This window comes from Cinclus cinclus, chromosome 16 (genome assembly GCF_963662255.1).
Source record: "Cinclus cinclus chromosome 16, bCinCin1.1, whole genome shotgun sequence".
Lineage (NCBI taxonomy): Eukaryota > Metazoa > Chordata > Aves > Passeriformes > Cinclidae > Cinclus > Cinclus cinclus.
Window position 1 is genome coordinate 3,454,853 of NC_085061.1, and position 27,647 is coordinate 3,482,499.

Below are 27,647 nucleotides of genomic sequence, written 5' to 3' on the forward strand. Positions count from 1 at the left end.
AGGTTTTTGGGGACAGAGCCCACTGCCTGCTACTGCTCCAGGTACTCACAGCACTGAATCCTCAAAGAGCATCACTGCCTAGTGTGGTAGGGAGCTCACACACAGCTGGAATACTCAGCCTCTGTCCTCCTCTCAAGATCTGCAATTTCCTTGCCTTTTTTATATTTACTTCTTTGCAAGCAGTCAGTAGGGGGAGAGGAAACAACCACATTGCTACACAGAAGGCAAAGCAGGCTCATTTTGGCAAAGGGAAGTAACACTCACCAGGTACTTCACCAATCACTTGCTCAATAACTGTTATCCAAGACTTAAGAGAAGGCACATTACAACCCTAAAAATAGTCCGCAGCACTGCTCAGCCTTGGAAAGCCCTAGAGAGTGTCAGGGCAGTTAAGGATTTGTTCCAAAACTGCCAAAGAAAGTACCAGTCCTTGAGTGTATCATAAGAGGTACTCTGATGAGAGAGGGAATGAAAAAAAAACAAAAAAAACCCAACAAAACCAGAAAGAAAAGCATTGTTATACAGCAGTAGAGAACCCAGAAGTAAATTAAATTTTCAAAATCATTTATATTTACATCAGTATCTGAAAAAAAAAAACAAACCAAAAAAAACCAAGAACTTCCACTATTAGAGCAGTACACTCAGCCCCAGACTGACAAGAAGCAGGAATTGAGAGCCTTCTAGCAGGAAACCTTAAGGCTGTTTACACAGTGGGGCTGCCAAACTCTACAGGGACTTCCCTCCAGCCTGACAGAATCCTTGCTTTGGATAATTTAAAAAAAGGTATAAAAAAAGATTATTGCTACTCTGCCAAAAAAATAGGACAAACTACAGGAAAGAAAGAAAGTGCATTCCAAGCCTCTTCTCAAAAAACCCACAAGCTTATCAGCCACCACAGGCTACAGACACCCAAGTACCAAAGCTGTACAGACAAGATTCTCTAACAATCCTTCCCTCATTCTATCTCTTCTTCCTGCAGCAATTCCTTTCCTTCCCTGTAAAGGCACTTTCTAGATTCTACATCCTTATGCAGGGAAACACTTCCAGTTTTCCATCCCAACAAACAGAACAGTCCCACAAATACACAACATTCAGAAGGAATTTTAATTAACAAAATGGTCCAGGAAAGGGAAGGGAGAACCCAAAAAAAACCAGGCCATTGCATTTGAAAGGTTGCATGTCAGTCACTAGGTATGCCTGCAAGCCCATGCACAGGAAACCATTTGGACCTTTGTCAGTGCAGAACTAGTCTCAGCTTCCAGAACCACTTCTGTACTCCTTCCTTATATAGACTAAATATTATATACATATATAAAAAAAATACAAACTTGAGTTTGTTATAAAGTGGCTTCTCTCTCTCTCCCCCTCCTATGCTTGCTTGGCACATGAATGCATGCAAAGCTAAGTAGGCTCCGAGGGCTGCACAAACAGCAGGTTTTGGCAACAAAAAAAATAAACACAGCTAAAATAGATAAGCAAGATTAAAAGCCACTGAATTGAAAACCATATATTTTTCCAATTGTATAGAATTAGAACTACAGCTACGACTTAAAACTGTAAGAGTCTGTCATCCTCTCTCCCAACTCATGTCAAAGTTCATAGCAGCATAACACGAGATTCCTCAAGAAACATCAAGCCAGTGTTCTCTGCTTCAGGAGTGAGTTCACAGGTCCAAGTTCAGTCTGTCCGAAGGATCATGGGGGGATGCTCACTGTCTTCATCCAATCTGAGTGAGTTGGTTTCATCTTCCAGGCAAGCTCCACCCACAGCACCCAGGTCATCCGTATAGGCTGGAGAGAAAGGAACAAGGACTTGGGGAATCAGCAGCAACAAAATAAGGCTTGGATCCAGAGTGAATGAGTAGAGCTAAAGTACCAGGCATTACTTGAAATAGTTTCACTGCCACCCTATGTTTGTTTTGATCATGACTCTGTTTCATGACTGTGCTTCTCCAAGCCAAGAGCAGTTAATGACCAAAGTTAAACTTCTTTGTGTGTGCAATGCATACTGGAGCTTTGGGCAGGCTGGTGTTTTCAGTCTCCACTGATGCAGTGCAGAACAGATGCTGGTATGTGCTGACTGCCCTCCCTTTGCAGCGAGGCACTAACCTGGGTGCCAGACATGGCAAAAGCTCCACTGACTTGGAGAGCTGCAGCATAAACCAAGTTCTCATCCTCTTGCTTTAACAGTGCAGTGAATCAGGCTAAAAGGTCGCTGTTCCCATAAAGGAACAACAGCAGCATTTATCAACCTTTCATAAAAAAAATTACAAAAAAAAGGGAGCAGAGCTATAATTCAGATGCTTTGCACAAGGTCTGGGTGCAGAACTGCCTCAAGAACCATGTGGCAAGTACTGAAACTATCACTACAGCAGTCGACCACAACTCAAGACAAAATTCTACCCAGAAAGCAGCAAGACAAGTGATCCATCTACAGGAGGCTACTGCACACCACGAGCGCTCTTTTCCCACTGCTCACCAAGGCTCCACCTCGCACGCGCGGTTACGCAAAGCTCGGTGCGGACGTGGACCAGCTCACGCAGCCATCTAGAAGGAAGCAACAGGCAGAGGTGCTCCCTGCCCCATTCCCAGCCTTCTCCTTACCATGCCTGGTGGGTGAGGAAGGCACATATGTACCTTTAGTCACAGCAGCGCTGTACGTCTGTGCTACCAACGGCCGGTCGTGGGATGCAGACTCCAGAATTTCGTTGGCGGGCTCCATGCTGCCATCGAGCCTGTCAGGAAGAGAGGGGTTAGCTGGAGAGGTGATCTGCCTGGGCACAAGACAGCTTTCAGTTACAGGAAAATGTTTCATCTGATGTGCAAGAATAATGTATATAGAAATGCAACAGGAGGAACTTGGTCCCTCTGTTCCAGAGGCCACGCTAGAAAGCACCTGACAACACTTGGTATTTCTCTGAAGATCCATCAGCATCATGTTTGTCTCTGACACAGCATCAGGATCTAAATCCTAGTAGCTCACAGTAGGAAAAGAAGACTCAAAATATTAAAAAAAAACCCATTCCAATCAGCAATATTGTAGGTTGTCTTGAGCTCTGTCACAACAGAAGCAGTTGCTTCATACACAGATACTAGAAAGCTCTCTAGAGGAAGTATTAGAACATTTCAAAGATTAACAACTTGGTAAAAGCTCTCCTTTATGAGGCTTCATTTCATCTCTAACCAGAGGTCATGGTCTTCAAATGTTCAGATAAACGTATGATTTTTGACCATAACTGTAGGTTGACCAAAGCTGCAAACCTGAATTATCATCATGAGTTATTAATTCTGATTGATCAAATAATTACCCTAGCTTTTCCTGCCAACCCTTATTGAAAAACAGTGCACTGTCCTATTTCTGTAAGTGTTCTACAGTACCATTACAGAACACCAGCTGGCTGGCCTATATGCAAGGAAGTTTAATAAGGACACCAGCAGAGAGAGAACAGGGATAATTCCACAGGACAGTTTCCCCTCTGTGAAGTCAGAGTAGGATCTTTCTCATGTTTGTATCTACTTCATTTATTGATGAAGAGGACAGTGTCACACGTTTCAAATTCTTGTTTAAGTAACTCAACTCAAAGTGCCAAGAGGAAACAGGAGCACAGAGAGAACAGTGATTGATCCCTCCCTGCACTGGGACAGGGTTAAGTTTCTGCTGGTAAAGTGGTGCTTGGTGTAGTGGATACCTGGAATGAAGGCTCAGGGGGATTCTGAAGTTACTTATTCATGTCAGATGTCAGGAAAAAGATTAGTCTGAAGAAATGAGCTGTTCTAAGTTAGAGTTTTCCAGAACAGAACTAAGCTTGAGAAGAAACTGGATTTTGAGAGGAAATAAAATACAACAGTTCTCAGTGGACTTACTTGTGCTGCTTCATTAGTGTGCACTCGCCTCCTTCCTGGGGGTCTAAGTTGTACATGTAGAGATACCCATCAGCAGCTCCCACCAGCAAACGAGGGATCTTCTGGATTCTAGAAAGGTTTAGAGCAGAAGTTATTAAATAACAGATTATTAAACAAAAGATTATTAAATAACAAAAGAAAGCATGCTCTCCTCCCTTCCCATGGTTTAATGGTTAGACTCCATCTCAGAGGGTTTTTCCAACCTAAATGATTCTATGACTTTAAGGCATTATTTTCCACACTTTTGCTCCTGGACAGGGAATGCTGTTAACAGTTAGAGCGCTCAGGAAAGAACCGTGTGCAAAATATTTACAGCATAACCACATTTTGGGGCTAACAGGATGCCACAGGAATCAAGCAATTACATATAACTCACTAAAACAGATTCAGAAGTTACCATCCTGTTATCAAGCTTTGTGCAACTCCAGAGACAAATATTCTAACGGGAAGGATTTACTTATGTTACAAAGCTTAATTATTGCTCAAAGGGTGCTTTGAGATCAGAGGAGTGAGAGTAAAGACATGAAGTCAATTTAGCATAAAAACTATAAAACCCCCACAAAGTAAGTTTACCACTGCTCAGCTTATTACTTTGGTAGCTGTGCCAAATGGGACCTGCCTTTGAGGAAGACAGCATAAAAGATTAGATTTAGTCCTCAAAATTAACTTTAATGAATGCTACGCTGTTTTAGAGACAGGAATTATATGAACTTGCTTTCAAAGACTTCTTTAATGGTTAGGCTGGATTGCCTGATTTTGCAATTCACTAACAACATACACCATCACTCCCTATAGCACTAAGGGAAACAAATGCCATAAAAGCCCACAGGTCTGTTCTCAATATTCTTATTTCAAAATTAAAAGACATCTTTAAATAACACTTAGAAATGGGCTATTCCTATCCAAATATTATGCCCTTTCCTCCTCCTCTCACAGGACTGTGAGGTGTTAGCTCTGCCACGTTGCTTTAAACTGGAACAATCACAGGTGACCCACTGCTCTGCTGCAGATGAAGCTGTGTTTTACAGTGGCAGCCTCTCCAGAGCCCAAACAAGCCAGCAGGGTGGGGAGTGCAGGCTCCAGTTCTGTACTCACGTGGCAAGTGCACAGATGTTTTTGTGCCCACAGAAGGGCAGACGGACTGTAGCAAAGGCTCTACCCTGGTTGAACATCTCTGTTACTTGAGAGGGCAGATAGCTCGTTGAGGCCATCAGCACTTTTCCAAAGTAACCTGTCCAGGTTGTAGGCTCTTCCTGAGGTCTGCAAGTCAGAAGAGAAAAGTGTGTGAACACTTGAAAACATTTTACTATAAAAGATGTTAAAACAGCTGTTTTTCTTCAGAACTAACACCCTTGAGAATTCTAACACACTTCATTTATGCTACAGGACAAAATGTGTCCTTCAATACCCTCAGCCTGTTATTTAAGCATGTTTGATTGTAAACTGATACTTTTGCATATAAGACTGCATTTTATAACGTTCATTATACAAGAGCAGAATCTACTGGAAAGTGCCACGCTTCAGGATTTTATTAATCTGTTTATCACTAAGTAAATCATTGTTTCCAATAACTTCCACTGAAATGGAATGAAGATTGTCCTCTCAAATCACAAATAGGAACATTTTACAACTTGGTGCCTTTTAAAGCCCCCTGTATGCAGCTGGAAGGTATTGCTGAGATACCTCTTCCCAGATGGATGTCAGAGCAGGTGAAACAAACCTAACTGAAAATGTTAAAACTGCTCCACATTCTTCTGTGAAGGAAGGCCAAGTTCTCTTTGGCAGAAAAACACCTTTTTTACTCAGTGGGAGAACAGTACACAGCTCAGCTGCAGTTGCTGATTCATAAGTGACTTCTTATGCCCTTTACTTTACAGTAAAAGTTCAAAAGAAGTCCGTCCACACTTTTGAGAACTCATTCTGTTGAGTACAGTCAACTTTTAAGCCTTTTCCTTGAAAAATCTAAGGCACCTTTGAAACCTACTTTTCTTTCACAGTCTCAAGTTTGAAGATATGCACCGTCTCTGTGTTACTGGATGCAGACAGAAACATGCCATCCATGCTGAAAGCCAATGAACAGATGCTCACACACCTGGGAAAAAGAAAAAAGAGAAGAAATACAAGGAAGTCAAATTACTTGGCTCAGTTAGGAAGATTTCTAAAGTCACCACTACTTGGCAAGTAAGAAAAAAACCTTTCATTAATAAGCATTCTGAATTCTATTATAATTTCTTGAAGCTACTCAAGCATAAGATTAATGATGTTCAGCTCTGATGTTTACCAGATATGGGATCAATTAGTAACAATCTGAATTCAGTCTTACCCTGTATAAAGCACAGCAGAACCACAGAGTTACTGCTCTCACAAACCACACCATTTCACAATGGCTATCAATGGCCACAGCATTAGAAGGATTTAGAAGAGAGTAAGAATATTAGATGTACTGCCTCCAATTGCCATAAAAATACAATGCATCCTCCAAAAGGTGAGCCACTTTGAACAAGTCCCCTCACCAATAAATTTTTAAAAGGCGAGAGGGAGTACAGTTCTGACAGGATTGATTTGTAGAATAGTCAAGTCCAAAGGAATGAAATTGGAAAACATTCAAGCTGAAACTGTTACTAAGCATACAGGCAGGGATGAATGAAGATGAAAACAGGCAAAAAAAATCAGGATGCCAGGTCAATTGCTGAACATACTGGAAATCAACCATAAGGAAAGAGCACCAGGTAATTAACCCAGCTGAACTTTACCTCTTCACTCCCCTTCGGAATTCAAAGAGTTTCTGTCCCTCTGGAATGGAAAACACTCTTATTACTGTCCCCTGCAAAGAAAAAAAATAAACAGATCATTTTTCATTCCAAGTTCATTCATTGTGTACTAGCTCTAGTGAGCAGAGTACAAGTAGAAGCAGCAAACCACTTAACTCATTGCTGTGATGCAGCCCAGATACTACATGAAGTATTTATGGAGCTTGTTTGTAGGATGTGTTTGAAGAGCACAGAAACAAGAGGTGGGAGCTACTAATGCAGAGAACAAGCTGTGCATCAAAACCAGCCCTTCTTATCATATTTGGTCATGAAAATGAGCACACTAGACAAGTACCACGAGTGCAGTCACTTGGAAGTCTTTGTGCCTTTATCAGATGCAATCAGTTATACCTTTATAGTCTAAGCTTATTACTCAAGGAGCAGAGGCTTCAGACTCTCTAATTTACACACATTACATGAACAATTTGTCATCACATGCCAAAGACTAGCAAGGCACTTCTCTCTACTTGGATTTTAACTGTCTTGTTTTCATTAGGAAGACAGTATCAAAACAAGACAACTAATTACCAATAAGTATCCTGCACTAAAGGGAGAAACACTCAGAGGACTGCCCTAATTACAGCCAGATTAAAATGTTTTATTTAAATAACCTTATTATCCAACATTTCACAGCATGGAAATTGTGTCAAATACCATTAATAGATCTTAGACTTCCCATTTTAACTGTAAGCCTTCTTTTCTGGCACTTGCACACAGAACTATGCACACTTAAAATACTTAATGACAAATCTGACTTTTACCACTGTTGGCAAGGCAATGAAAAGCTCCCTTACCTTTTCTGAGGCTGTGGCAAGTTTAGTACCACTTGCATCAAATGCCAAAGCAGCCAAGGGACTATCATGAGCTGGGATCATATTGGCAGCTCTCTGCAGTGAATCAATAAAACAGAACCTTAGAACAGTACAGGTTAAAAGCTACATGTGACTGCATACTTAAGCATATTGAAGGCAAACATGGGTCTTACTTTCAGGACAACAGCTTCAACATTCTTTTCAGTAACTAAGTACATAAAATTATCACTGAAGCATATACACAGAAAGCACAAGCAACGGGAAGACAATTCAAATAGAAATTACTTGGTTCCACCCATTTGCCCAATTTTACTCAATCAAATCTAGTATCAGCACTTGCATTTTCTTTGCTGACATTCTGTGAAGCAAAAGATGCTGCAAACTGTTGCACAAAAACCTAAGTGTCCAGTAATTCCTCTGTGAGCAAGTTAAATAATTTTCAAAACCTGCATCTTTAGAGGAAGAAACAGCATTCAAAGATTCTTACCAGATTGATGGTGTCAAAGACTTGTACTTCTCCAATAGTTGCACTTCCTGGATAGGCCAGGTAGCAATTATCATTGTTTATTGATAAAGCACACAACCCTAGAAGGGATGCAGAAACAGGATTAGAAACAGGTAAATTCAAAGACTTACGCAGTAAAACTTTCTGATTCTGTTCTTGAGTGTCACAAAAATAATGCAAATTATCAACAGAAATAGAAATAAAATGAGTAATCTCAGAGTCAACCTGCAATATATTCAACTATTTAGTGTAAGTTTGTTTAATATAGAACAGAAAAGGAAGAATACCAATAGAGTTACAATAACTAATTAAACAGCAAAACTTTCCATGTCTGCCATGATCCCTAAAAAGCATGAACCTGACAAAATCTTTTAACTATACCAAGTGCTGTCAAAATCTAGTTTTTAATCTCTCCTGGCTTTTTCTAACATTTCAACACATCTACTCCAGGAGACCAAAACACTGGGAAAATACAGTTTAGGGCAGAGTCTGCTACTTGTTCTTAGCTGGATCAAACATGTAAGCTTTCAGACAACACTCTGATTTCTCATTGTATCTGAAAGCAGAATTAACAACACCACACTTCCCTGCAGGGAACCTCATACACTGACACAGAAAGCACTTTTCAGAGTTCTGCTGATTCTACCATCACATTTACCTGCAGGATTGGGAGGGGTCTCCCTGATTGTATGTAATACCTTCATGTCTCGTATGTTGTGTATATAAAGAGACTCTTCCAGACATACTATCAGCCTCTAGAAAAGGGAAAGGGGACAAAACAGTGACATGGAAATAGAGTTCATATGGATTTATCAAGCCTAAAAAACATCTATCCCAAAGTACAGCAGGTGCTTTCCAGTAGAGAAGAGGTTGTACTCACCTGATGGGGAGAAGTAAGGGTCTGACAGAAGACACACCAGATCCAGCTCTTGACACAAACACTGCATGTGGCCATTTGTGCTGACCACTGTACCCCACTTCCCTCAGCCTCACCAGTGCAAACTGAACACATTCCCATTGCTAGTTTAAGTCAGCAAGCCAGAAACCTTCCTATTCTTATTTCTTCATTCTTATTCTGTACCAATTTACATGTGGAAATAATAGAAACTGCTTTCTGTTTTTGCTAAACAGAGAAAAGAGACAAGACTTTTTAACCATTCATAAAGCCTATAACTTATCCATAATCATTTGTGAATGGTCTTTTTTTAAAAAACCTCCAAGTTCTTCATCACCTCATTTACTCTGTATACTACATATGGATGACTAATTGGACATTACTCATTTTACACCAACTCCCTGTGTCAGAAATCAAATTACCCACTCCTTCTCTCATGACTTTAAACAGGAAACCCCTCCTCTTATACTCATATTTTGGGGGCAAAGACAGATAGTAAGATTTTCTCCTCCAGATGCCATTCCCTCTAGTTTGTATGAACTGGCTGAAGACAGACAATTCTATTTGCTGAAGAACCTACTAATGATTTAGTCATACAGCAAACTATGCTTGCAGGTACTTAAATTTACCAGTTGTATGACATTTTTTAGATTTTATTTTTTGAGAAGAATTCAGCAAACAGTATTTAAAATCATAACAATTTAACAGATAACTTTAAATTTTGGCCTGAAGAGAAAATGTCAGTCTTGCATACTTTCACATTCAGGATGAAAGGATGATTCACACTGGGAGGGACCTCAGGAGGTCTCTAGTCCAACCTCCTACCCAAAGCATGCCCAGCTTACTCAGGGTATTTTCCCCAAGTAAAAACATGAACACAGAGCCAAAAATACTTAACCAAATACAAGTACTGAGATGCCATACAGAAGTCACATTTGGAAAACTATTACTAAATTTCAAATAGCAATTCTGTCCCTAAAGGAAGGGACATCGATCAGCAGAAGAAGTGCCAGAATAAGATCCATAACCCCTCTCCCATGTTTCCAGCTAGGTAAAACCACTACTCACCTGTCTGTTGAGTTTGACAGCCAAGATGGTGTTGGAGTAACTGTAGTTGCAAATCTCTGTCCCCTTCTTAAAGTGACAAACTTTCAGCTTGCGTGGAGCTTTAAGGCTAACTATGGCCACCAGACTACTGGAGAAGAGCCTCTCCACAATGCACACATCTTCTGTGTCAGCTGAGGAATCACAGGAATGAGGGAAAAATACAGAGGGAGATTTCAGGGAAGAAGAATGATGCAAATCAACAGGAAATACTGTCCAAGAAAATCACAGAATCATAGGCTCAGTCTATGTAAAAACATAGTTTAGCACCACAAACATTCTGCCATGACAGCTCAGAGTCAAGGTGGGACACAGGACAAGCTTTTAAAGCAGAAAACCTACAACAGTGAGTGCTGGTTTCCAAAGACTTCCTTCCCCTTACACATGGTGTCACACAAGTTTGTTTCAGAACAGTGTTTACTCCCCATGCCCAGAATCCAAGAGAAAAACCCCAAAGCTACAAACCCCAGAAAACTGTCAAATCCCAGAATTTTACAACTTTATCTCTGCAGAAATCTAGGAAAGCAAACATTTTGTGTGTGTGTGTTTGGGTTTTGTTTTTAAAGCTGTATTACACTTGAAAGGGTTTCTGATGGCCCAAACCCTTGGCATTTCCATTTACCTGTCCATGAAGAAAGAAAGGTTACACTTCTCAGAGAAGCTGGTGAAACTCATTTGCCACAAGACTGCTGCTGTAGAAATTAGCATTTCTACACATACCATCTTTTACCTGACAGGTCCTAAGAGCAATTTGTGCAGGAATCACTGATGCCCAGCATTCATGCAGAGCCATAAAGCATCAGATTTGCCAAGTGTTTCTACTATGGGAGCACTGAAAGCAAAGGAGGAACACAAATCCCTATGTGAGGAGACAGCAGGAGGGAGGATAGCCCAGGATCCCTGGCAAAGAAACACTTTCAGAGCATTTGATCGTAGCACAGCACTGGACCATGCTGGCAGGAGGCCAGGTCCCACCACCAGTTATCCTGGCATCTGTGCCTCCCCCTCCATCCCATAAAGCTGCTCTCCAAAACCCCAGTGGAACACAGTGCACACAGTTTTAAGGGCAGTGAGAAGCTGGAGAGAGTTTTACCATGCTCTGCAGCTCTTTCACAGCCACTGGCTACACCTGCCCTTTCATTACAAAAGCCAATCAAGACAAGTGACTCCAGCCTTTGGCCTTGATCCATCAAAACAAAATTTTCAGGACTTGGCTTCTGGATTAGCTCAATGCTTAAGACATTCCAAACTATAAAACTGCCAGTAAAAAAAAAAAAAAAAAAAAAAAAAAAAAAAAAAAAAAAAACCACCAAAAGCCACCAGAAAATAGTTTCTGTTTTGGCCAAGAGAAACATTCAGTAATTAATTTGCACTGTTCCCATCAGCAGTGACAGAAATTCCATGAAGCAAGTTCTGTTCAACACTCTTAGTATATGACACAATAGACTGATCAATGTGGGACATGTCTGCTTTCAAAGTGCTTTTTCTGGGCAGTTATTTCAAGAAAATGAACACAAAATTTTTAATGTCCTACACTTTTTTTTGAGAGAAACAGCCTACTTATGAAAAAGGAGCAGTTTTACACCCTGCATTTTCAGTACTCCATGCTACATAATTGACTTTTATCTATAGCTTGTATTTAATATGGTACTTTTCCAGAGAAGACATAACAGCTCACAGAGGCTTTGAAAATTCAATTTTCTCATGCAACCGAGATAATGCATTTTAGTAATTACTTTGTTTGCAAGGAATTGCTCTCCATTTTTCTGATACTACACAAAACACATGAAAAAGAAATACAAAAATTGTTTCAATAAATGTATGCAGAGAGTTTGAAATGCAGAGGTCTGTGTTCCTTGAATCAGAGCAGCTACATAAAAGACTCTCAAATATTTTACAAGATGGGTTATCATCTTAGCCTGGAGTCCTTCAAAATGATGACATCCTTTTACAAGAGTCAGGAGACCAGCACACAGAGACCCAAACCCCACAGTCTGACTGCTCCCAGCTCCAGGGCAAGCACAGCTTCTTTCCCCATCCAGGGAAAAATGTTCAGACACTGGGATTTGTCACTCTCCTAGGCAGGCAGGGGAACTGGTATTTCAGAAGAGCAACAGCAGCAGAGATTTATATGGAAAAAAGTGCTGCCCTATGCTGTACTGAATGGAAGGGTGGGCAGCAGGGAAGGCACACAGGGAAGAGAACTACCAACAACTGGTAAGTACCAGACAGAAGAAAAAAAAATTCAATAAGCAAAATGCCTCAAAGGTATTGATAATCCTTCAGTCTCACCATAAAAAGACTATAATACAGACAGTTACCTTTAGAGAGAGGCTTTGTGACGGGCATTTAATTAAATTCATTTAAAAAATACAGGATGCACCTCTGCTCCTTTGTCTTCCTTTAACAGGAAGAAGAGATAAAATCTCTCCACAGTTGCCAAGTAATTTATGCTTCCCAAGAGCAACTATTCAGGAGGGTACCATGCTATACCACCCATCCTATGTTCAGCTGACCTGAATTAATCATATGTTTAGCAGCACTAAAGCCCTATAGCAATGCTGTTACTCAGGTTTGGGTTTTTTCCTATTAGTATTATCTCCTTTATACTACACAATTGAGCATTGCCAGAAACTCAGATTCAAAACAGCATAAGAACAAAAAGAACTGCAAAACAAATTAAGCATCAGCAGTGAAGGGAGAACAAGCAAACACATAACAAGATTAGTTTCATAAGCACAAGCATGTAGCATCACAGACAAGAGCTGGTTAGAGCCAGCTAGATTATGATCAGATGTGCCTTTATTCCATTTTTAATCCAAGAACATGAAGCATGTTAGAAGCATTCATTAAGCCTTTAAGCACCCTCCAATCTAATGCTTGTTTTTACAGTGGGATCAACTGCACAGGGAGTCAGGAGGCCGGCAGTCACAGGAGAAGTCAGTGATGGGAGCAGCCAAATCTTCCATCTTTTTTGTATTTCTCTCAAACACAAGACAGCTGAGGCATGTTCTGCTGCTTAAACACCTACACGAGAGCTGGAAGATCAATCTTCCAGAAGAGAAGGAGGGGTCCTTAACAGTACTCACTCAACATACGAAGTCTTCAGACCCACTTAAACTAAATTGGGAAGTGGGAGGCACTGTGTTTCAAGACACCTTTCCTGGAGGAAAGGAGGAACCCAGTGCACAGGAAGCCCTCCACCCTCATATTGAGTTTTAACAGGCATGGTTTGGAAGTCCAAGACTGAAAATTATTTGAGTCATATGAAGAAAATGAAGGCCCTTCGATATTTTGATCTGCTTTGAGCCAAGACTGTCTGGCTTCCACATGCCAAACCATTGGATTTTTTTGTCATGAGAGGACAAAGAGTAATGGATTCAAGCTCATAGAGGGGAAATTCAGGTTCAGGATATGGAAGAAATTCTTCCCCATGAAGGTGGGGAGGCCCTGGAACAGGGTGCCCAGAGAAGCTGGGGCTGCCTCATCCCTAGAAGTGTCCAAGGCCAGGTTGGACAAGGCTTGGAACAACCTGGGATAGGGAAAGTGGATGATCTTCAAGGTTCTTTCCAACCCAGAACATCCTACTAAATGTTACCTCATACTCTGTGCTCAGCTTTCGTGGACTTAACACTCAGAAAACTTAAAATATCAAAAAGTTTAAGTCAATGCAAGCATCCCAGAACAGTCTGAAGCCAAGACTGGAATCAGCAGGTCAAAATTCCACTTCCAGCTGCTTTTATCAGTCTACTGCAAGATGCTGAACAAGGCACTTTATCCAATCTGTACTTTTTCCCTCAAGGACTACCCACAAGATGCAGTCCTGCCCAGTGCAGCCAACCTCACAGGATATTTTTCAGTGTCTCATGTAACAGGGAATCATCTTCACTGAGTCTCTTGGGGTGATACCAGGCCAGACACTGTAAGTGCCTGACATACTGCAGAGGTCAGGTACATAAACTCCACAGCAGAAAATGGGATCCAAGCCACTTATTAACCAGTACAACCAGACCATGACTCACATAGGAAGATGTAGCTACAGCACAATTTAACCTGACCACAGGTGCCTAATTTGAACCTCACAATTACTTCTCTCCATTGACTGTGTACAGAAGCAGGCTGTCATCCCAGGTAATGGGTGATCTGAATCACAGCCCATTTCCAAACTTAACGTGCCACAGGGTCAGGTCACTTTGGGAATGGAGTCTGAGGACAACACTGTCATGGGATCTCACTACAAATGCTGACATCACAGCAAGTGGTACAGGCTGCTCACATGGAGATTACAGGAAAGCAAGGATACTCACACATGGCATTCAGAGTTGACTTATTAGCATATCAAAAAAGGGAAGCTATGAACTGCTGGCAGAACAGGGGATACCACTCCTCCCCCAGGCCTCCCTCCATTACATTTCAGATCCTACTCAACTGTGATCAGTATTGATAAGTTATGGGAATCTGAGTTACTCACCCTTTTGGATGAGCAAGCCTGCAGCTATCATGTTAAAGAGTAATTTTCTAACAGAAAATATTAGGATAAAAAATGTAATTGAAGCTTTGTTTTCTTATTTGATAAAGGTGTATTAGTGCTTTCATGCCCCAACAGCCAGTATAAAGACCCAAAAGACACTTTCTCACATAATTAAATTATTTTTATGCCCAACTGCTATGCAACCTGGCTAAAACCTGACTGGACATTACATTAGAAAAGTGTTGCTCCCACAGCTACTACCAAATTTCACACCATACCAGCTAAATTTAAATACAGAGCATGGATTCATAGTTTTACCCTGCCTGCAACTGCTGTTTTGTATTTATGTGATAATTACATAGAAGTTCCTTTTATGCCAATTTCAAACAACCTGTGATAAAGTGAAACATTTCTTATTCTTCCCACATTAAGCCAGCTGAGGGGACAAAAAAAAATACTCACTGCATTCATAGATCTGCTCTAATTTGTCCACAGAAGAGAGAGAGAAGAATTTGTAGCCTGATTTACTGCCAACTGCAAGGGATCTGCAAAAGAAACAAGCCAGTCAGGAACATGAACTCCATCAGCTGTGACTATCCTTGGACAGATTATTACCCAGTTCTAAACCTCCAGCTGGGTTAGCTCAGTAAGGAAAGTGATAAAAAGTTTGTCCAAAAAAGCCATAACAGACACAGACAGATTCCTCAATTCTGATTAGACCAAACAGCTTCAGAATTACAGAATTCGGGTGTGGAATTCTGCTTCACATTTATTAAATGAGAGTTCACAGCCTAAAGTAAACCTAGTGCCCAATTTTCACCAGTGATTTCTTCACACAGGGTAAAAGCTTTAGAGTGGAGGGAAGATGATGACTTGAATAATGTAATGCAAACCAATTACATCATTGCCTCATCATTAGAGGTGACCTCCAAGACTTTTTAAACTGGGCTGTCTGGGGATTTTTGTTCTTTGCAGTGTAACTGTCCCCAAGCATCCCAGAAGAGTTTTCATATTTAACAAAAAAAAAAAAAAAAAAAGGTAATTAAAGACTGCCAACTCTAATTTTCTCTGGCTTTGTGTGATGATGTTCTAGCACCTCCATTGTTAGGTCTCAGTCTTACTGATATTCATACTGAATCTTTGATCAGAGGCACCCTCTCAAAAGTGCCAGTCACCGATGTTAAACAGAATGAACAATAGCACAACATTAAAAAACTGACTAAAACCCCTTATTTCCTCCATTACTCAATTCTCACACTTAGCTCACAGACCATTTAATTGCTTTTCCAGCCAGAGTCAAAGGCAGGTCTTAAATTTTAAGCTAGAAAAAACTTTAGTCTGCCTTGCAGGTCTTTACACATCAAGGCAGTGGACAATGGCTCATTCTTGTTTCCCCTCCCCATTTTGGAGGATGATTTTATGTCACAGATAAAGAAAATTAACAGTCAAGACAGTTTCACAGAAGTGCATGAGTATGCTTACAGTTCATATATTTCTTACTGCCAAGAGACATGGAGGAAAATTCCAATAAAATACATTTCAATACCCTAAATTGTGGCAAGTCATTCAACACAGGGCTCCAATCCAACGCAGCCAGTCAGCCTGCCAAAAATGCCTTTCTGAACTCAGCAAGATGATTCTCTACAGTTCAGATGCACTAACAATTAATGCTGCAATTGGAATGCAATGACAATTCCTAGATTTCATGTTCTTTCTGTATTTTCCACTCGTGGCTGCAAAAGGGAGTCTCTTTTAAATTTCAGCGTACCCAGAAGATTAAAAATTGCTCCTCATATAGCTCACCCTCTGAAATTAAGCTACAAAATCAACTTCTGTAGGATATGACATGACCTTCTCTTCCAATAGAAAATACAAGTGGCACAATCTGGTTAGGAAATTATGTTTGAGAAGGTTTAGACCTTCAAATTAAAATATGAACCATGCAAGCAAGAGATTCAATAACCAAGATATTAAAAAAGCATATTAGGCGTAAAGATAGAGATGCAATCATAAAACAAAATTTTGTTGCTGCTCCTCTAAGTCACCCTAGAAATACTGAATTTAATTTTCCTTCAGACAAAATCAGTATGTTCAGCAGTCTCCATCTGATTAATCACCGAAGACACTTCAGTGGTTTTGCTCAACTATTTTTGTACAACTCAACAAAAACTCACGTGATGTGAAAAAAAATCCCTGAAACTCTAATTTGGTAAAACAAAGCAATGAAACAGCTTTTCTTACATCATCTACTGCTCTCCTCAAAAGAAAGTTTAAAAAGAATGACATTAAAACTGTCACTTTGCAAAAGTAAACAAGAACTCCACTGAGTTAAAAATAAACAGAGTCACAAGACCCCTTGCAATATAAATGACCCACAAAAGACACAGGATGATTTCCTCACAGAGAACCCCACACAGCAGCTATTTGTATTACTAGGCAGAACTGATTCCTGAATTGCACTTACAGCTTTAAATACAGAATACTGCTGAATCACTGTCTTACTGACAGGATCACTGAAAGCAGTAAGGAAGCCCATTTTTCTTGTCCTATGACTATACCTCATTCAAGTGAGCTGCAGACAACGGCAAACAAGAATTGTTTACATGATAAAAATCATTAGACTGAACCCAAAATGCAGAAGCACAGAATGGACCTTTCCATCCATGATAACTGCTTTTTGTTATTTATTTCAGGATTGAGGTGATGAAGCCACAAATTATTTGTTGACACAGAGCAGTGCAAGTCAAGATAATTAAACCCATTTAAGTGGACAAGTGTAACTGCAAAATAACCCCTTTCTCTTCTGGAACAGCAGTCTTGCTTTTGGAGGGTTTGCTTTGTTAGTTTGATTTTTTTTTTAAATGTACTCTTAAATTACTTCTTATGAAACTACTGAAAAAAGGCTTTTTATATGTAATAAGAACCCACTAGGCTGAATTATACCAACATAATCACAGTGATTTAAATCTCTCATCTTCCCCTGCACTGATATTACACTTAAGCCCTTAAGACACCCCACAGCCATCTAAATGGTCAAATCCACAATAAACAAGGACCTAGCCAAAATTACCTCACCTCTGAAAAAATGTGCAAGCATATGGGGAAGAAATATGATCAATAAGCCACTCAGCTCATGCTCAGATAGACAGTGGGTAACAAGAAGCTGCTGTGGTTTATCAGAAGCTCCTTTTATAGTGCAGGTGTTATGCTTTATAATCACTGATTTTCAGAAGCTGATGAGGGACTGAAATTGAAAATAGAAGAAATATTCTCTAAACCAGCCTTTTTTTCTTCTAACATTATGCTATACACATGTGGGTTTTTAGCTCTATTATGTGTAGCCTCTATTACACACTTTAGATTGTAGACTCTGAGCTATTTCATCACGAAGGTTGTCTGCTCAGTACAAAATTATCAATATAGCCATGATTTATGGAACTGTGTTTATCCACTCTTTGCAGAGATAATGCTGCAGACTGATCCAAGACTACATAAATCTTGACAGCATTTTCAAGAGTGACTACTATAAATAATTAAAACTATCCTCATCAAGCAAACAGTGCTGGGAGATTTCACACACTCACTGGAAGATGCTGACACTCACTCTAAGTGCACTCACCTAAAGCAGGAAATCAGCTGCTTCAATCTCTCTGGCTCTTTAGGAACAAGTTTTTTCAGCTGGGTTAGAATCCTAAGGTTTTCTTTTGTTTCTTTAATATACATATAGAAGGAAGAAAACCAGTTTTTCCCTTTCCATATCACAGAGGACCTTAACTATTAATCAGAAATACTCTACATTAATCAGAATATTCTTAACAAGGGCAACTGTCTCAAAGATTAAATCAATTGCAGCTGCAGCATAAACATGACTCTAAAAGTCATTACTACTTTAAATAACTGGTTAATTAAGCCTACTTTCATTATGATACAGTCTCATTATACTAATGTACCATCTCATTTCAAAACCAATGTAAATTTCCACAGACAAAACATTTTGGCTTATGATGAAGAGGGGGAAAATAATAATAATACTAAAAGAAAAATCAGTGAAGACATAAGAATTGCTAAGGAATTACTAAGGAAATGCACCTTGCTTTATCTTTCCCCCTCCAAAATATCTGCTGTAACATCTCATGGACATGTCTTAATATCAAAGCTCATTATTTTGGAAAAGAGATACAGAACTTCATACTTCCAATGTTTTTGTCAGCAACATTCTGACAACCCACAGGAGATTTCCCCATTATTCTTGTATTAAGAGAAAACCCACAAACTGAAATCTGCTACACCAAAAGGAGACCACGCCTGCTCATCACTTAATATGCAGGCTGGGACAACAGAAAGTCCATAATCCAAGTAAATATCACTATTCTTGGGCCAAATCCCCATCCAAATGGTCACACACCGAGGAGCAGTTCCTCTGAGCAGCCTCCCTCAGCTGCTGTGCCCTCTGCAACAACAGCAAGAAACACAACATACGGTTGTCTCTCTCAGCTATCCTCCCTGAGTGTAGGAGCTACGTGACCGCTCTGTCCTTCCTTTTTTTGGTCTGTGTTTAGCTTTAAAGTCTCCTTGGAATAGAGAGCTCTCCTGTCCTCAAGGATCACGGGTGAAGGACACCTGAACCTAGGAGAAACAAAGGCAGAGGAGTGAATGCTCAACACCCAACTCTTGTTCCTCCCACCACAAGCAGTTTACTACAGAGATCCAAACATCAAAGAATAAGGGAATGAGAATACAATTTCTGGGACACAAAGCATGCCAGGTGCATATAGACAGCAGCAGTTGCCTGCAATGTAGAATGAAATTGATGTATCTGGAAAATAAAGGGCAAAATTAAATTGGAAAGAAGAAATACATAGACTGATACATGTCATGTGCAACTCCCCACATAAATGAAAGCAGAGTCTGAAGAAACCCTTGCCAATAAGGCACATACTAAGGTTTTCCTTAGAAGTCCAAACACAAGGTTTCCTCTTCCCCTTTCACCAGGAGTCTGTTTTCAAAACTGCAGTGACTACTTTGTTTCCAATGCTGTCACACAATTACTTATTTAAAAAAAAAAAAAAAGATGACTAAAACTTCCCTAGTCTGCCCCACTGCATTATTTCACAAGCAGGCTGCTTGGTGGGGTTATTTTTTGTGGGTGGAGGGAAGTATGTGTGCATTTATAAATTGAATCTGAACACCATTTGTAAGTACTTCCAAAGAATACCTGTGCAACAGTTGAAATACTGAAAGTTTAACCTATTATATAGATACATACAAGCTTTGGGATCTTGAAGTTATGCTTTGCTTTAAGAAAACCCCACAAACTTCTGATCCATTAGCATTTCCCTCATGAGGTATAAAACTTCTACGATTTTGTGAGGTGTTTAATTTTTCATAAATGTATCTGTGCTCAGCTTTAGCAGTCCTCCCAGAAGCAATACAAACTGCACTTGGATTTTTCTTCCCAAGTATCCATTGTTAAAGATCTACAGCTGTAAAACCTACCTAGCACTGAGGCCACCCACAAGCTTCCACTGCCTGGTTTTGCTGGGACACCCGAATTCCGATCGGTTGCTCCACTTTGATCTGCAAGCTGGAGCTTCTGCCTCTCCATCAGGGAATGCCAGTCATGCCAAGTTGTGCAATGATTGATTCACTGGGGAAAAGGGCTAGGTCCAAAACAAGCACACTAACATCTTTGGAAAATACCCTTCTCTGTGTTTTTATTTAATGAAAACATTATATCAAAGAGAAGCCACAAACCAACCGCTTCTGCTGCATTATAGGTGAAGTGTTTTCAGGCAGAGTTCCAGTTCCAGCCAGTAATTCAAAACTCTCATGTAAATAAAGCTTAGGGCAATGTGGGATAAACAGGCAAGACAACACTTGCAATAATGCAGATACTATTCCAAGAGACAATGTCACTACACACAGCATCCATGAATGAATGTTAGCAAAGTCTGGGAAAACCAAGGGACTAAAAGCAGGATAGAGGATATCTGCTTCAGTCGCCAGGGATTGCAACAACTGGGAAAAGCAACAGCAACTTTTATGATGAAACATTCTTATAACTACCAGCAATCCAATTTCCCAAGACTGAGAACCATCACGAAGCTCATCTTCCTACAGGAGAGAGTAACTCATTACTAAATCTTCATAAAACCAAAGAAAAGTTAGCTTGATACGTATTTTCAGCAGTAACAAGCCCCATCTTTTCCTAATACAAGGAACTGGCTCTGCTGTGCAGGTAAGCAAGACACAGTTAGGCCTGAATGGAATTGGCACTTTGTTAGGGTGAAGGTAAAAGCTTTAAATGCAGTAACAACAATGAGCCCATGTCATTTATTTTCCAGTTTTGTCTGTCAGCAATTTTTCTAATTACTGAAGCACCTTAAAGCATGATGTGAACTCTACTGACTGGGCAGACATAAACAAAGCTTGTCTTTCATATACTGCCTGAAAGAATATACATTTGTTTACCTCACCTGTCTGGAGAAGGGTTCCAGTTACCTGTAAAAGTTGAAAAGAGGTGAGCTTTCTGAGGCCCAGCATGGGAAAGTGTAAGTCATTCCTAAAAAGTTTGTTTCAGCTCTTCTCACCTGGTAAACTGTGATCTCCTAGATACATAGAATAGTGTACTCTAAACCCAGAGAGCTGCCTCCTTGCTTCTCTACTCAAACAAGAAACTAGGAGAGATTGTGGGTGGGAAACAGAAAAAAAAATAAACTTCTGTTTAAAGAATGTACACAACCACTAAATTCTATTCAGTTCAGGAACTTGAATGCAACTTGGTTGTTTAGGCTTCTTACCACATCAGACAAGAGTTTCACTGACAAGCTGCTCACAAAGGCATCTGCAAGACTGGTTTTATACTCACTACTTTTCTTGGGCAGTTTTATTTAAGACACTGTTAATAAGAAGAGATTATTCCACATCATCCACTACCTCATTTATCTCAAATTAAGTGGCCTTTTAAATTAATCTCTAAATTTTGAGACAGAAATATGAACAGGAGCTTTTTGATATTTCTGTCATTTCTACATCAGATACCTGAATTCACAAATACTCAAAAATGACACAAAATACCTAGTAACCCAAAACTTGGAATCACAAAGATCTATGGGCCAGGTCTGCCTCACACAAGATACATCACCAAAATTCTCATAAGTTAATTTCAAGGTGATTTATAGAAAAATAATATTTTTTAAAAAAATGTAATTTATTGACACAATGATTATTAAAATACCAAGTACAAAAAAAAAACCAAAAAAAACCAAAAAAAACCCCCAAACCAGCTATCAAAGAACATTTTTTGGTTATTTACAAAAAAAGAAATGGGAAAAGTAGTGCAGTAGCACACCCAACTGAGGAATGAAATCATTAGCCAGGTGTCCCTTTTCTCTCCCTATAAACTTGAAGTTATAAAGGAATTGCCTCTACATTCCTTGAAGAAAGATTTCAAGGTGTACAAGCCAAAACTCACCTAGGTAAGTTTATGTTGTATTTGCTTTCTTTTTATTTCTGCCTTGGTTTTGTTCTCAAGTCAATCTGCAACTCTTGTTCAAATTAAGTGGGGTTTTTTGGCCACAACTCAGAGTTCTTTAGGTACATAGAGGTCTCCACAAAGCTAAGGTGCAACTGAAAATGCAGAAGTGCCACACTGGAGAACAGAGCTGAACTTCAAAAACTTATATCATGACCTTTATAAACTGCAGAAGATAGAGGCTACAAATCCCCTAGTTATAATGACTTTTTTTTCCCCCCAGTAACAGCTAAAAAAATGAATGGTAGCTGAGCAAAACTTGGGCATGTTTTATATGGACAGAGACAGAATGAGCTCTATATAGCACCCACTGAAAAAACGTGAAAAGCAGTTGCTGAAATCTCTGGCTTGAATCAATATATGGATAATGATTTACTTACAAATACACAGAGCATTACTGCTGCCCCCCCATCATTTATCACAAATTATTTACTGCCACAGTCTCTTGTCTCAAACATATCCAGCTTCAACTGCTCATCTCTTCACCCCCAACAAAACCTACAAAGGCAAGCAGAGTCTCTCCTGCTGTGATGTAACTCTGCTTGGCAGTCACCAGAAATAACCTTCTCACCTTCACAACTCCCATATGCTACAGGACGTGCTGAGGACAGGCACAGATCTCCCTCGTGAGGGCAAGATATTGTTGCTTGCAAAAAGAACAAGCTGTTAAAAAAACAAACCCTCCACCACACACGTGGGCTACACTTTGTGATGCCAACCTGAGATCATTTCCTCTTACTCACTTCCTAAAACAAAACTCCTTTCTCGAGTACAAGTTCTTTCGGTTCTTACTCCCCCATTTCATCTCTCAGGTATTTAAGACAGTCAAATACTTCTTTAAATGATCTTTAGTGCTCCAATCCAAACTAATAGGGGGCTCCGAAATTAAAAACACTGCTTTATAATACCCCCATATAAAAATTAATATGCGCTAATTGATCTAAACATGCTGCAATGATTAAGTAGTTTGCAAGACGTGCAGCTTGAACCATCCGGAGCCCAAGGAAGTGCAGTTTCAAGGATCATAGAAAGGCCTCTTTTCTAAATCAAAACCAAAAGTAGCATGTGCTCGTAAAAATATCCTCAAGGTTAAATCTCACTGCTTCAACATAGCAGGTGACAAAAAAATAACCGTATGAAAAGACAGCTGCGAGGAACTTTTGGATGAAGTCTTTGCACGTCCTGGAAGACTCGGGGCTTCACGTCAGGCCCTCCTAGGGCTGAACATCAGCAAGGAGCAGCAGGAGCCCCCCCCTCCATCCCCTTCCCCAAGGAACAGCGAGCGATGCCTCGCAGGCAGGAGCAGAAGTTCCCTAGGGCAGCGACCCGGGAAGGGAGAAGGCACCACGCTGCCCCAGCCCCACAGCAGCGTGTCCCCGCGGGAGGAGCGGCCTGCCCCCGCGGCTCCACAGTGAAACCGGCGGGCACACGGGGGCTGCTCCCGGCCCTTCTCCCTGCGGGGGACCCCGGCCCCGCTCCAGCCCCGAGGCCCCGGCAAGGAGCGGCTCCAGCAGCGCTCCCCGCCATGGGAAGGGGCGGCACCGGGGAAACCCCACCACGCCTCCCCCCCTCCCCACGGCCAGGCCTGCTCAGGGCCCCCCAGGCCGCTGTCCCCCCACCCCCTCAGCCCGCCCCCCCTTACGTGTTGTCCTGGTTGAAGTTGGCGAAGAGCAGATGGCCGCTGCCGGCGTCGCCGCTCTGCCCGGCCAAGTTCATGGCGGGACGGCCCTCGCCACCCCCGTCCGGCGGGGGGAGGACGAGGAAACACCTCCGCAAGGCCGCACCCCTCAGCCGCGGCCGCCCCGACCCCGCCGCATCCCCGCCGGGCCCTTGTTTACGCGGCGGGCGGCGGAGCGGCCCCCGCGCCTGCGCACTGCCGCCCCTCCCGGCCGCCGTACGGCCACCGCGCCTGCGCGCGCGGCCGCGCCGAGCGGAACGCGTCGCGAAGCTAAGCGGGGCCCGCCGCGGTCGGCGGTGGATGGGAGACTCGGTGTGTGGGAGGTGATCCCCGGCTCGGGCGTGTCCCCGCTGTCCCCAAGGCGAGCGCGGCCACCACGGTCCTGTCGCGGTGGCCGTGCCGTCACACCCTGCGCTGTTCCCGCCCGCCCGTGCCTGTGCAGTTCCGCTTCTTGCCACGGGGTGTCCCCGAGGCTCAGCAGATGAGCGAGCGGGGGGCTCCGAGCTTGGGCAAAGGAAAAAAAAAAAAAAAAAAAAAAAAAAAAGCTGGAGCTGCTCAGCTTGAAGAAAATTGCGTGGAGACCTTAGAGCAGCCTTCAGTATTTCAAGGGGCTCTTGGTCAGGATTTGTAGGAATAGGACAAGGAGTAGTGGGTTCACATTGGAAGGGGAAATAGATATACGGAAGGAATTCTTTACTGTGATGGTGGTGAGGCACTGGAATAGGTTGCAGATGCCCCCCCAGCCCTGGCAGTGTCCAAAGCCAGGCTGAATTGAGCATCCTGCTCTAGTGAATAACACAAATTGCAGGGGAAAAAAATAACCAAAAAACAACCAAAACCAGCAGCAACAACAACAAAAAATTATAACAGAAAACCCCACCCGGAACTGAAAAAGGGATTTCTGGAAACGGGATCAAATCAAAAGATTAGTATGGAAAAGGGTAAATCTCACAAATATGAGCCACCAGGTGTTGGATCTGTGCCTCTGGGGCCAGCTGGCTCCAGAGGGTTCATGAGCGATGCTCACGGAGCAGTGGGGACTGATGGAGCCTCCCCTTCACCAGCCTGCGAGGCAAAAGCTGCTCCCCTCCAGCTGCTGGCATGGAGACCCCTCCAAATGGCTCCAACCCGAATGGCCGTGCCCCAGCTCCCTGCTACCCTGTGTCCACCCTGCCATGTCCACCAGAGCCAGTCCTGTCCCCCACACTGACCCCCACATTGACCTCTGCTTCTGCTACACCTGCTGCCAACACATCCATGTGTCCCGTAGCTCTTTCTACTCATCCAAATATTTTTTTCCCGGCGAGCCTTTCCCTGCTGATGACAGATTTTAATCTCAAATTGTCTCTTTTTATGCCTGTTGGCTCTGGCAGTTTGATGTGCAGGAAAAGGTCCCTCCCTGGGGAAATGGGATCACAGCGTGTGCTGTCAGGAGAACCCAACGCTGCCATCACTGCAAAGGTGTGGATAGTCACACAGTTCACTGCTGGGTCTCCCCTTCACTGGGGACAATGCACAGAGGTGTCCCCAGCTGTGGGAATCCTGCAGAGAATCACAGAATATCCTGAGATGGAACACACACCCAAGGATCAGAGTCCAACTCCTGGCTGTGCACAGACACCCCAATAATCCAACCCTGTGCCTGGGAGCACTGTCCAAACACTTCTGGAACTTTGGGAGCCTTGGGGTTATGACCATTCCCTGGGAAACCTGGGCAGTGCCTCACCACCCTCTGGTGGAAGAATTTTTTCCTAATATCCAAACTAAACTTCCCCCAGACAGCTCCAGCTGTTTCCTCGGGTTCTGTCACTGGTCGCCAGTGAGAAGAGATCAGAATGAAGGAAGAAAACATCCCCGGGCTTCATGAGCCACTCCTCATCTAAAGGAAAACTCTGCAACCCCCCTCACCCCGTTTTGGTGACATTAAAAAAAAAAAAACAACTCTATTCAGGGTACTCCAGAATATTGGCGTTTCTCCTTAACCCCCTTACAATTACTCAGATCTTTGCGAGGTGGGGAGTGCACCAGGGATAAGAGAGGAAAGAAAAACAAGCTGAGCTCGTGGGCAGAGTACATGAGGAGAGCTGCTGTGCAGGGAGGGGACACATCCCAGTGGGGTACAGGTGGTGTGAATGTGGACATCTCCACACCTCACCTTGGAGCAGCCCCTGGCTGCCTGTGATTCTCTGTCTGCCAGGTTTGGAGGTATTTCTGGGGCTGGAGCCATTCCCCAGCACGATGCTCGAGGCTTTGGTTACCATAACAACTGGATTCAGGCTTCAAAAATAGTAACTTATTTTTCATTCAATTTGCCTTTTGCCCTCTGAGATGGATCTATTTTGGGATGGATGGTTTGCTTCAGGTGTCCCTTGCCAGCAGCCTTGGCTGTGGGCTGGGGGCTTTGAGGATGTGGGTTATTTTTTAAAATGTGATTTAACGCCCTTTCTTCTTCTTCTCCTCTTCAGGCCCAGAGAAGAGGTACAGCAGGGCACAAGAATCTTGACACAGGCTCTGCCACAGCTCATCATCTAGGGAAGGAATTTGAAAAAAAAAAAAATATCTTCCCGGCTAAGTGGCAGAGCGTGGGAGAGGTTTTTCAGAGATGATCTCACTCTGCATCTCAGCTTGGACCTGCCACTCTCAGCCAGGGCTCGGCTGTCCCAGATATCCTACTGAAGATGGGGTTTATTTTGTTGCCCCTGCACCTCCTGGACCCTGCTGCCACCAGCCTGGTCCCCACTGGTGTCTTCCATCCACAATGGGAATCGTGCAGGAAGGCTGAACCTGCTGCTGGCTCCTGGGGTGCTTCTTGTGTGCCCTGGGGACACCTCACAATGCAGCTGCACCTACAGCATCCCCTGAGGGATCGAACTGCTTTTGGAAGGGGTTGCAGAGGGTGCCAGGATTAATTAATGCCTTGAATTAAGGGACTTCTTCCCTTTTGTCTGCTTTGGCTCTTGGAAGGCCTATGTGTGCTTGATTTTCCATGGCAATGGCCATACAAGCGCAACCCCTCTCGTCAAAGATGTCCTCAGCTGTTCCACCTTCAGCATTACCACAGCTTCAGCAAGGAGAGGTGGTGTTGGGGTGACCAAGACTCTACTTCTCCAGCTGTTGCCAACCTCTCCTTTCTTGTCCCTTTGCTGCTGGCCTGAGGGTGCCTGCAGTCCCTGGCACAGAGAGGGCAAGGATGACACCCAGACAAGCCCCCATCACCTTTTGTGCCCCTTCTCTGAGCTGCCCAACCTCAGATGTACCTCAGGATGTCACCTCCTGTAGGAGCCTACTTGAGTGATGTAGAGGAAAGAGGAGTGAAGGCTTTAGGATGGAGATAGGCAGATTTTGGTGTCCTTAATCCTTGCCTTGCTGTGGTCCTGCTTTGTCTCCCTTCTTCCTAGCAGGGAGGGATGGTGGGGTGCTGGAGTTGTGCTCCCACCCCCTTGGGGCACCACGCAGCGATGGGGCTGAGGCAGAGCCACCCACCCCAGCTGGGGCCTCTGAAAAATAAAGGGGGGGGGGGGAAATCATTAAAAACGAAATAAATAAAAGCAAAGCCAAACAAACCAGCTCCTTGGGGATGGCGCTGCCCCGGGGTGGGCAGAGATGCCTCGGGGACCCTCGGGGGGACCCGGCCGTGGGGAGAAGGTGGGTACCGGGGTCGCGGACCGACTGCCGGCACTCGGCACTCTCCCCCTCCCCGATGCTTTAATCACATTTTCAATTCAAATCTGCTGCTATTTGATCCCCCGGGGGTGGCAGCGGGGAGGAAGGGGGATATTTTTAGCTGTGCTTAAAGCTGCCGGGGGGCGGAGGGAGATCTCGCAGGTTGCTGTGGCCGAGAAGAGTTGGAAGGGATTCCCCCCACACCTCCCTTTCTTTTTTTTCCCTCCTCTTCCTCCTCCTCCTCCTCCTCGTTGCACATCTGAGGGCGGCAGC

General features: G+C 42.7%; 1 protein-coding gene across 4 annotated transcripts; it reads right to left on the reverse strand.

The window, feature by feature from the left end:
* Positions 1 to 1,081: 1,081 nt before the first annotated feature.
* On the reverse strand, positions 1,082 to 24,201 carry WIPI2 (WD repeat domain, phosphoinositide interacting 2). Of its 4 annotated transcripts, none has more exons than XM_062503842.1 (12): positions 23,676 to 24,201; positions 14,962 to 15,044; positions 9,993 to 10,162; positions 8,688 to 8,784; positions 8,012 to 8,109; positions 7,507 to 7,599; positions 6,656 to 6,726; positions 5,887 to 5,994; positions 4,998 to 5,162; positions 3,864 to 3,971; positions 2,637 to 2,734; positions 1,082 to 1,790 (listed from the first exon to the last, which is right to left on the reverse strand). In XM_062503842.1, the coding sequence occupies exons 1-12, from the start codon at positions 23,747 to 23,749 to the stop codon at positions 1,678 to 1,680; spliced, it is 1,278 nt and encodes a 425-aa protein (XP_062359826.1). In that variant the 5' UTR covers positions 23,750 to 24,201; the 3' UTR covers positions 1,082 to 1,677. The 4 variants fall into 4 exon arrangements, with proteins under 4 accessions (XP_062359826.1, XP_062359824.1, XP_062359825.1 ...); XM_062503840.1 differs by having other exon boundaries at positions 2,604 to 2,734; XM_062503841.1 differs by lacking the exon at positions 23,676 to 24,201 and adding an exon at positions 18,119 to 18,837.
* Between the last annotated feature and the right edge of the window lie 3,446 nt (positions 24,202 to 27,647).